The sequence below is a fragment of the Lagenorhynchus albirostris genome, chromosome 2, assembly GCF_949774975.1.
Source record: "Lagenorhynchus albirostris chromosome 2, mLagAlb1.1, whole genome shotgun sequence".
Taxonomy (NCBI): Eukaryota; Metazoa; Chordata; class Mammalia; order Artiodactyla; family Delphinidae; genus Lagenorhynchus; species Lagenorhynchus albirostris.
Window position 1 is genome coordinate 140,423,587 of NC_083096.1, and position 10,546 is coordinate 140,434,132.

At 53.1% G+C, this 10,546-nt stretch overlaps 1 protein-coding gene across 3 annotated transcripts in view; it reads left to right on the plus strand.

Annotated features, from left to right (window-relative positions):
- DHCR24 (24-dehydrocholesterol reductase) overlaps window positions 1-10,041 on the plus strand; it is a 35,669-nt gene extending 25,628 nt beyond the window's left edge. Inside the window, exons 7-10 of one of the 3 annotated variants that reach the window (XM_060139945.1) lie at window positions 5,554-5,751; window positions 5,882-6,060; window positions 6,776-6,812; window positions 7,122-10,041. In XM_060139945.1, coding sequence (XP_059995928.1) covers window positions 5,554-5,751; window positions 5,882-6,060; window positions 6,776-6,812; window positions 7,122-7,181 — 474 coding nt within the window. In that variant the 3' untranslated portion in view covers window positions 7,182-10,041. The other 2 variants (XM_060139944.1, XM_060139943.1) reach the window with 2 other exon arrangements.
- Window positions 10,042-10,546: the final 505 nt, after the last annotated feature.

Below are 10,546 nucleotides of genomic sequence, written 5' to 3' on the forward strand. Positions count from 1 at the left end.
ATTTTGTGTGCCTGTTTTATTTTTATTTTTTTTTTGGCTGCGCCGCACGGCACATGGGATCTTAGTTCCCCAACCAGGGATCAAACCCGTGCCCCCTGCAATGGAAGTGCAGAGTGTTAACCACTGGACTGCCAGGGAAGTCCATGTGTGACTTTCAAGAAGGGAGAGGTTACCGCATGTTGACGTGCTGGCAGTGCAGGGGAGAGGGTGTGCTCACAGAGTGAACCTTGAGGATGGATGGATCCTGTGCTCAGGTGGAGAGGTTGCCTTTAGGTGAGAGCACAGAGATTCACCCACTGGACAGGAGGGAGGAAGTGTTAATGGAACAGTTGCTACAAACAGGAGGACCATTTGGTGGTGGGAGGGTGTGGGAGTTCTTCTGTTTTCTCAGTGAGATAGGAAGCAAGGATTTTAGCTGAGATGAGGGGGTGAGGGGTTGTTGAAGAACTGAGGAGAGAGGAGATGGGCAATTGTCCCTTGGAGAGTGGGAATGAATTAACTGGGGAAATGTCATAGGATTGCTGGGCAGCACTGGGCCTGCCAAAGATTCATGACGAGTTTACAGTGAGACCAGCCCTGGTGGTTGTGGATTTTCACACGTTCAGCTCTGTGGACGGGGTACAGCATAGGGAGAAAGTTAGATTTAACCACGGTTGAGGTTTTGCAAATGAGTATGACAAGTGGGGCAGGGTTGGAAAAGCCAGGACATGATCAGGATGAAATCCGAGCCAGCTGAGGCAAGGGCAGTGAGGATGTGCGGGGCTGAAGGGACTGATATGGTGGCCTGGGTGCCCCTTGGGGTGAAGAATTGACGTCAGAGCACTGGAGGGCATGGGCAGCAGGAAGGAGAGTTAGTGATGGATGGCCAGAGGGCGAACGCTTGGAGTTGAAACTGTGGAGATGCCAAATGAAGAATGTTGCCTACCATCCAGTTCTGCAGGAATGAAGTCATTAGGCCTTGCCGTCAACACCCCCTGAAAGGAATTCAGGGCAAAGGTCAGTAATGAGGCACTCTGTGCTATGGGAAAACTGGCAGATAAAGACAGCCTTCAGATAGGTAGATATTTTGAGGAGAAAATTTTATGAACCCAAATTCTTGGATCTTCCCATACTTAGAAAAGTACCAAAACCATTAAGAAGACGGCTGTTCCTCATAACTAGCGACAACCTTCAACCGAGACCAGTGCCTGATTACATGTACGCTTCGCCAAAATCCCATACATACTGCTCTGGCCTTTACCTCTTCGGAACGGTTTCTCAGAGCTGTTTGAGAGCGGGTCTCCCAGGCTATAGTCAGTGAGACACTGAATAAACTCAGCTCACAGCTCTGACGTGCTTTTTCTTTTTCCAAGTCAGCAGAGGCAATGAATACAGACAATAGGACAACATCGAGAGGTCAGCAAACTTTCTTAAAGGGCCAAATAGCAAAAGCTTTAGGTTCTGCGGGTCATACGTCCTGTCGCAGCTGCTCAGCGCTGCCCTTGTAGCGCAAAAGCAGCCACAGGCAGTGCACAAACAAACGTGCATGGCTGTGCTCCAGTGATACTATGTATAAACACAGGCAGGGGCCCAGATTTGGCCAGCAGGCTGGATCCGCTTGCAGACCGATTCCCACGGGCTATAGTTCGTCATCCCCTGCTCTGGAGTGTGACATGAGAGTCAGGGCAGAGGCCAGGTGGAAGGTAAGATCGCTGGAGGACAGAGAGGAGGCTGGGGCGTGGGAAAGATCATAGAGGTGGATATTAAATCACATCAGTGATAAGATGAGTGTTGAAGAAGGTGGTGGTGATCTGGGAATGAGGGAGATGATGGGGGTGGAGATGATGGGCAGGTGGCTGCAAAGCTGCTGAGGGTTTTCAGGGAATGGGAGGGGCAGAGACCTAGAAGCAGTAATGAGGAGCCCACCTCACCTCCGTCTACCCCAGAGGGTTATGGAGAGAAAATGATACCACCTCGGAGGGCTGCAGGGGCCAGCCAGGTACGAGCTAAGAGCAAGGAGAGGACACGACGGTCGAGAGAAGAGCTTGAGGATGGAGGGGAGTTGCTGCTGTTTAGACCATGAGAGAGCACAGGGGAGGGGTTTGGAAGATGGGGGGACAGCGGCCAGTGGGGTCAGGTTAAAAGACATTGCATCGCTGTAGCACATCAAGGGTGCTAGTGGGAGGCACCCAAAAGCCCACCGTGACTGAGATAAATAGGGATGTCAGGCATGAAGGAATTACACCTGGTGGTCTCCTAGGAGGAGGTGTCGGGTCACTTCTAATCGTGGGCTAGGTCTCTCAGGCAGGATGTGACGGGGCAGTGGTAAGGGATGGAGGAGTGGGCAGCAGAGGCTTCATCAAGGCCTGGGGAGCTCTGGGCTTCCCCCATCCCTGTTAGTCCTCCTTTGAGCAGTGTCCAGGCCCAGAACGTTTGGTGGAAAGTTTTGCCAAAGGCAGAAGACCCCCGAGTCCCTCTTTATCCCTGCCAGGAGCAGTGTTAAGGATGTGGGAGGTGTGGTTTTGTCAAGAGCAGGGATATTTAAGAGACAGGAAAGGAAAGAGGGGCAGCAAAGTACGTGAGCCCATCAGCATGGTAACAGCAGCAATTAACATGAATCACTCCTTACATGCTAGTTCTTAGGCCAGACACTTTACATGCATTCTCTCCGTCTTCCTAACAGCCCTGTGAGGGTAGGTCCTAGTGCTGTTTCCACTTAACAGATGAAGAAACTGGTTTAGGTTATCCAGAGTAACACAACTCAGTAAGAGATAAGAGTGTATTGGTTATCTATTGCTGCATAATGAATTAACCCCAAATTGTGAGGATTAAAACAACTGCCCAGTTTCGAGGCTCAGGGATTGGAGAGCGACGATGTGGGTGTTTCTGGCTCAGGGCTGCAGTCAAGGTGTCGGCAGGGCTGGTGTGCCGGAGGCTGTAGTAGGGCTGGAGAATCTGCTTCCTGGAAGGGTCCCTCACGTGGCTGTTGACAAGAGGCCTCCGTTCCTTGCCACCTGGGCTGCTCAAGTGTCCTCACAGCAGGGCAGCTGGCTTCCCCCAGAGCAGGTGATCCAAGAGAGAGACCAAGGAGGGGTCCTCAGTGCCTTCCATGACGCAGTCTTGTCACCTCGCCACTCCCACCATACTCTCTTATTAGAGTGAGTCACCAAGTCTGGCCCACACCCAAGGAGGGGGGAATTAAGCTCCACCTCTTGAAGAAAGGAGTAGCAGAGAACTCCTGGATGGGTTTTAACACCACAGAGCTAGGTTTCAAAATGAGGTCTGTCTTCTATTTTTGTGCTGTTAAACTCTAGCCTGTACTGCCTGAAGTTAAAGGAAGAATCTGAAAGGATGGGTGTTTTACTGCCAAGATGTGCGCACAGGAAGTTTGTTCAGGAGAACTCTGGCGATCCTCAACTGCGAGAGGAAAGGGAAGCAGGGCCGGGCAGAGGGAAAAGCGGAGGTGTCAGGCAGCCACAACAAAGCCCTCAGCCGACCCACAGGGAGCTCTGGGGCTGGATGACCCTCCAGGGCTGTCCCACCTTGAGGCCAGGGGCCTAGGACTTTGCAGCCCCACCCCCTGAAGGGTGACCTTGGAGATATTGCATGTTGGGTTCCAGACCACTGCAGTAAAGCAAATATCACAATAAAGTGAGTTACACGAATTTTTTGGTTTCCCAGTGCATATATATATATATATATTTTTTTAATTTAATATCTTTATTAGACTATAATTGCTTTACAGTGTTGTCCCACCGCATATAAATGTTATGTTTACACTATAGTGTGGTCTATTAAGTGGGTACTAGCATTATGTCTAAAAAAAAAGGGCATACCTTAATTTAAAAATACTTTATTGCTAAAAAATGCTAACCATTATCTGAGCCGTCAGCAAGTCAGAGTAGTGACATCAAAGATCACTGATCACAGATCAGAAGTGCAATAAAACGAGGTCTGTCTGTACAGTGTCAGGCATCCAGGACAAAGAATGCAGTAGCGCTCTGTGTGCTGACACCCAGGATACAGTGATACGCAGGAGGCTAGTAGACGCTGCCATTTGCGACTTGTGTTTTTCTTAAGCCCACGGACTTGTCTGTGCATCGAATGTCTCTAGAAGGGTACACAAATAATTCCTAAGAATGGTTGCCTTTGTGGAGGGGAAAGAGATTGGGATGGAGGAGGAATGATGAGTGGTCAGGGCTGTGAAGGAAATGGGATCAGGGCTTAGCCTTTGAGGGGGGATTTCTGCTATGGGCCTGTGTGGCTTTTCCAAGGACAACCAAGGGAACAATAAAAGCCACGCTATTTCCTGAGCTCCTGTTGTGAGCCAGGAACTGGTGTAGGAGCCGGAATCTAACAGAGAAGAGAGCAGACAGGCCCCTCCCTCCCTCATGGGAGTGGGCTGGTGATCAGAGGAGATGATTCCAGGGGAGGGGAGGGGAGAGGAAGAGTCATGCAGCCTCTGAAGCTTAGCATGGGGGCTTCTTTGGGCAGCCCCCACTGGCCCTAGTCTGACGTGGACCCTTTTATGAGCTGCCTCTGCATCTCTCTGTTGCAGCTCTTCACACCTGAGGTCAGGGACCACGTCTCAATGATCTGGGTATCCCCAGCACCCAGCACAGAACCTGGCACCTGAGCACACAGGCACCTCGTCATTGTCTAACGAATGAAGGAATGTCCTTGGCTTCGAGGGCCCAGGAGCTATGAGGATGGGGTGTCAGGTGCACGCTGGCAGCCCTCGGGAAGACGGCAGACTGGGGGCAGGGAGGACGATCGTGAATGGGGGGCTCCTCCCTTGTGGAGGTTTGAGGAGTGGAAGAGTAAGGACAGCCCTGCTCAGGGGGGTTTCCCAAGAGGCCAGCTTGGGGGAGGCAGGCGGGGTCGCACTGTGCAGGGCCACAGGAACAAGAGAAAGTGGCTAGCTCTGCCTAGGATTGAAGGTAGCTTGGCCTTGACAGGTGAGCAAGAATTTGCTGTTTGTGTGTGTGGAGGGGTGGGAAGCAGTGACATTTTAATAGGGGCGTCAGAGAAGGCCTCTCAGGATATGCTGTAAAGCGAAGGGCTCATCGTTGAACCTGAGCGAGACCTTCCCCACCTCGGTGGGAGCCATCTCTGGCGGTGTGACCTTAGGGAAATTGCTTAAGCTCTCTGAGTATCCATCCCTCTTGCCATTCAACGGCATTCTCAAACATTTATGGAGTGCCTGCTCTGTGCCGGCCACACTGACCTCAGCAACTAGAACAGCAACGGTAGCTTCGTTGTTATTGTGCTTCAGGCAATGGGCTGAGTGCCTTCCATTTGGTATCTTACCATTCATTCTCACAAGCCCCATTTTGCAGATCAGGAAACTGAGCTCAGGGAGGTTAAGTCCCCAGCCCAAGATCATCATCATAGCTGGTAAATGCCGGAGCTGGGAATCAAACCCAGATCCGGCTGGGTACCACCACGCCCCCCCAGATAGGAGTGGACTCGTCACATTTCTGTCCAGTACCAGAGGAGGACCCAGCCCCTGGCACGTGGGGACACTGGGCCCTGCTGAGCTCCTTCTCTCCATCCCCAACCCTTGTCTTTTAGGACATCATCCCCTTTGGCAACAACCCCGTCTTCCGCTACCTCTTTGGTTGGATGGTGCCTCCCAAGATCTCCCTCCTGAAGCTGACCCAGGGCGAGACGCTGCGCAAGCTGTACGAGCAGCACCACGTGGTGCAGGACATGCTGGTGCCCATGAAATGCCTGCCGCAGGCCCTGCACACCTTCCACAGCGACATCCACGTGAGCCGGGCCGGGAGCTCAGCGGGGACGCGGGGTGAGGGTGGCGTGTGAGCAGCAGAGAGAGGGGAGTGCTGCAGAGCCTGCCTCCTGGGGGAGGAAAAGCACCAACACGCCCTCCCTGGCCCCCCAGGTCTACCCCATCTGGCTGTGCCCATTCATCCTGCCCAGCCAGCCGGGCCTGGTGCACCCCAAGGGAAACGAGGCCGAGCTCTACGTCGACATTGGTGCCTACGGGGAGCCGCGCGTGAAGCACTTTGAAGCCCGGTCCTGCATGAGGCAGTTGGAGAAGTTCGTCCGAAGTGTGCACGGGTGAGCGAGTGCCCAGAGTGTGGCCGTCAGCCACAGAGCACTGATGGGGGTGCTTTAGACGTGTCCAGGGGCTCCCACTCCAGGTTGGAGGCCAAAGCTGAGGAGCGGGGGGGGACTCAGGACCACGAAAGCCACACAGAGGCCTGGACAGAGCATTGCTCAGAAACGTCCTGGAACAAACCGTGGACGTGCAAAATCCATGTGGACGAATCTCAAAATGATTATGCTGACGGAAAGAAGCCAGGAAAAAAGGGTCCTGTATGATTCTATTTAGATATATATTTTTTATTTATATAAAATTCTGGGAAATGCAGATGAACCCATGGTGACAGAAGGCAGTTCTGCCTGGGATTGTGGAGGGTGACGGACAGACAACACAGGGGAATTCGGGGCATGAAGAAAGTTTGGGGGTGATGGATATGGCCGTTACCTGGACTGAGGTGACAGTTTCAAGGTTACAGACATACATCAAACTTATCAAGCAGTGCGTTTCTTGTTTTTTAATTTATTAAAAAAAATTTTTTTGCTTATTTTATTCATTTATGTTATTGAAGTATAGTTGCTGTACAATATTATGTTACAGGTGTACAATTTAGTGATTCACAATTTTTAAAGGTCATACTCTATTTATAGTTATGATAAAACATTGGCTATATTCCCTGTGTTGTGCCATATATCCTTGTAGCTTCAAGTTGTACACTTTCCTTATGTGCAGTTTACTGACCGTCAAAAAAGAGAGAGAAAGCAGCCTGGTGAGCATATCGGGGAGACGGGCATGCAGTGCCCTGCATTCTTCTCCTGACTCTGCCTCCACTGCCACTTAAAGCCCTGAGCCCAGACTCCCCGTCTGTAAAATGGGGACAGAATTCCTGCACCAGCCTCAACCACTAGCTCATTAGGGGGATTAAACAAGAGAAATCCTCCAAAAGCTCGTCCTGCCCTGCAGAGCAGGCGGTGCGCGAGGGGCGCATTAGGGATGGCTGGGGTTCTTTGCTCCCCTTTCCCCTCCCCGCCCCTCTGACCCCCGTCCCCGAGTCCTCACCCTTGTGTCTGCGCTGCAGGTTCCAGATGCTGTATGCCGACTGCTACATGGACCGGGAGGAGTTCTGGGAGATGTTTGACGGCTCCCTGTACCATAGGCTGCGGAAACAGCTCGGCTGCCAGGACGCCTTCCCGGAGGTCTATGACAAGATCTGCAAGGCTGCCAGGCACTGAGCCGGAGCCCACCCGGAAGGAGGCGGACGCGAGGGCGGACCCTGTCCCCAGGGCCAGAAGGCATCTATCTTCCCTCCACTCAAGCTTGGCTGCTCTGCCAGATCCACACTTTCAGAAAGAAACCCCCCCAGAACCCCACCCAGGCGGCCCCGACAGCTGCTCCCAGCCTCCAGGGGCAGCCAAGCAGAGTGGGCAGGACATGAGATTTGGAGTCAGACAGACCCGGGTCTAGTTCCCAGTTCTGCCACTCATTAGCTGTGTGACTCTGAGTGAGTCACTCAGCCACTCTGAGCCCTGTTCCTCACCTGTTGAAAGGGGGTAATGCCGTCTTCCTGCTACTGTCATCTGAGTCAAGCGCCTGTCGCAGCAGAGGTGCCGGAGAAGCGGCAGCTGCTGTTAGCACGGCTTCCCACTCAGCGTCACGTCGGACTAAGTGCTTTGGATTCAGTGGTTGAGTCCGGGAAGGCTCCATGTTAGGTCACCTGGGCTCGGGTTTGGCTGAAGGGGGTGCCCTCGAGTTGCGCTGCCATCACTTATCAGCTGCAAGACCTCCTCGCGGAGGGAAGGAAGGAAGGTTCCTCTCCATCCCTGGGGTCTTGGGAGGGCAACAGATGGGGCGGGCGGACGGGCGGGCCCAAGATGTGCTGTGCCAAAGCCAGGTCTGATTCCAAAGTTCTCCCTGCTGTGCTCGGTGGCGCCTTGCCCCTTCCTCCTTCACGCTCAGGCTTGCAGGCCCACTGCAGCCGTTGCCCAGGTCCACTCAGAGGGGACTGTGTCCTTGGAGAAGACACTTCAGGGTTGAATCCTGGCCAGGCCCAGGCCTGGGACACCTGCCCAGGCTGGGTGAGTGGTCTCTGCTCTGAATTGAATCCAGAGGACCTGGGCTCATTCTTGCCTCTCCACCCTCCATGGCTCTTGTTCCCAGAACCCGCTTTGCCATGGTGGGGCTGTGTCCTCTGCTCTGCAGTAGGGGTGGGAGTTGGGGGGGGGGGTGGGACCACGCCAAGCAGGAAAATGGAGCCCGCCGTCACTCGGCTTCGTGGGGTTCCTCACTGCGGGGCTGAAAGAAAACAGCATCAACTTGATTTCTCCAACCACTCATCTCCCCCTTTTTTTCTTTCTCCCCCGGCCCCCAAATGTAGTTAATTTTAGTGCCTTACAAATCCTAAGCTCAGAGAAAAGTTAGCTCCATTTCCGTTCCAGAGGGAAGGAAACCTTCCCAGGTCCCTGCCCGCCTAGTAGAGCTTGGTTGTTTGTGCAGCTCTGTCTTAAGAACTGCCCAGCCTCAGCTGAAAACCCAGAATCTGAGAGGGAATTGTGTAAGGGAAGCTGGAATTAAGTGAACTGTGCCAGGCAGTGACATTTTGGGAGAGAGAGAGAGAGAGAGAGAGACCACTGCACCAGGAGCCAGGAGGCCTGGGTTTTAGTCCTTGCTGTGTTCCTCACGAGCTCTGCACCCGTGGGCAAGTCATTTGTCCCTCTGAGCTGTAGTTTCCTCATCTGTCACATCAGCGCACACAAGACCACCTGAGGCCCTTCTGCTGTAGAATTGCAGAGCTGTCTTAAACACCACGACTGCAAACCCCATGAAAAGCCTCTTGTGTGGATAGTCAGAGGAAAAACAAATGATCTAAGTGGACGCTTGGGGGTTGTCTCCCATTTAAGGTCCTTCCTTCAGCCCAAGGCTAGCTCTCGTCTTTTCAGAAAGGCGCAGCCATGGCCTGCACGGAAGTGTCAGTCTTGTCACCACAGGTTGCCAGGATCCTCCCAGAGCCGTGCTTTGGCTGCCGAGGCTCGCTCCTCCTGCCTGGGCTTGGCACGCTGTAGCGTCTCGGCGTGGTCCTGGGAGTTCTGGGTGCATTCAGGACACTCAGATGGCAGAGGAACCACTCTTCCCCATTTGGCCTCTGGAGGGGGCGTAAGAAAAAAATAAGAAACCTCATTTTCTCGCTTGTATGCAAAGCACGTGAATACTGGCATTAGCTCTCCTAGTGGGCCCGTGGGCCTCCCGCTCGGCGCTAAACTGATGATCCTACTTACTGTAGAGGAATGGTGAGCCCGAGCTAGGTTAGCCCCACAGATAAGGTCCCATCCTTTCACCAGTGGGGCCTCCGTCCCTGGGCCCCTGGGAGTGTGGCCAGAGATGCCAGCAGCTTCTGTTATCCTCAGTCCTACAAGGCAAAAATCCTGCCCTTCGCAGACCTCACTCGGAACCCGGGGCTCAGAAGGGAGGGAGGGTCTGGGGATCACACCAGCCTCAGGTTAGTGTTTCGCTTCAGTGATATCTTGCCTAGAAAGGGGCAGTCTTCCAAGCATGTTGAGCTGAGTGACCAGCTCTTTCTTGTAGCCAGTCTCGTCACTACCCATCCAGATGGTGGTTTCAGGTGGAATTAAACTTGGCACATGGCGGGAGTGGGGCAGCGTGTGTGGAAAGTATAAGAAGAGGCCTCTCCCTTCCGGAACGCTGAGTTTCTCTGCATGAAGGTTTTCTGTAAAATCCGGATTCTAGCCAGTTTCTTTGGCTGGAAGGATGCATAATCTAATTAGCTGTTACTGAGAGGGAAGGGGTGGGGATGGGGGTGGCAGTGAATGCTGTGTGATTTTTAGTTTTTTCCTTAATCGTGGGGACCACGGAAAAAGGCCTGGGTCCCCCCCACCCCCCAGCAGGCTCTGCAGCTGCAGGCGCTGTGCCTACTGTCTGAACACTTCATGTCCCTATGGCTGTGTGGCCCCCGCTTCTGTAAGAATAAAAGTGTGATCTGGAAAGTAGCCTTTGTCGTTTCTTGCTCTGGGGACCCCGACGTAGAGGCACTCCTGGCTCAAGTGCAGGCTCCAATTTCCCTCTGAACCCGCGAGGGCTAGAAGATGGCGTGGGGGAAGGGACAGGTGTGTTAGGGCAGAGGGACCAGGGTGATTTTCTTAACTGTTTTTGAATTTCCGTCACCGTCACAATGATCTGGCGTAGATGTTGATAATATTCCCCTATCTGCAGGGTGGAGAACAGAGTACAAGGAGAAACTTGGAAGCTAGGAGACCAGTGAGAAGAGTTCAGGTGAGGTGGGGCTCAGCTCGAGGTGGGGCTGTGCTTCTTAAGGCACCAGACATGACGGAAGCTCTGGGCCGCAGTCCTGGCCTTGTCACTTGGATGACCTAACTAATTTTGGCAAATCAGTTAATCCTACTGAGACTCTTTCCTCATTTACACACTGGTAGAGACCACCAACTGTCCACTAAAACCCCTTCCTCCCTTGGAGCACACCACTGGACTACA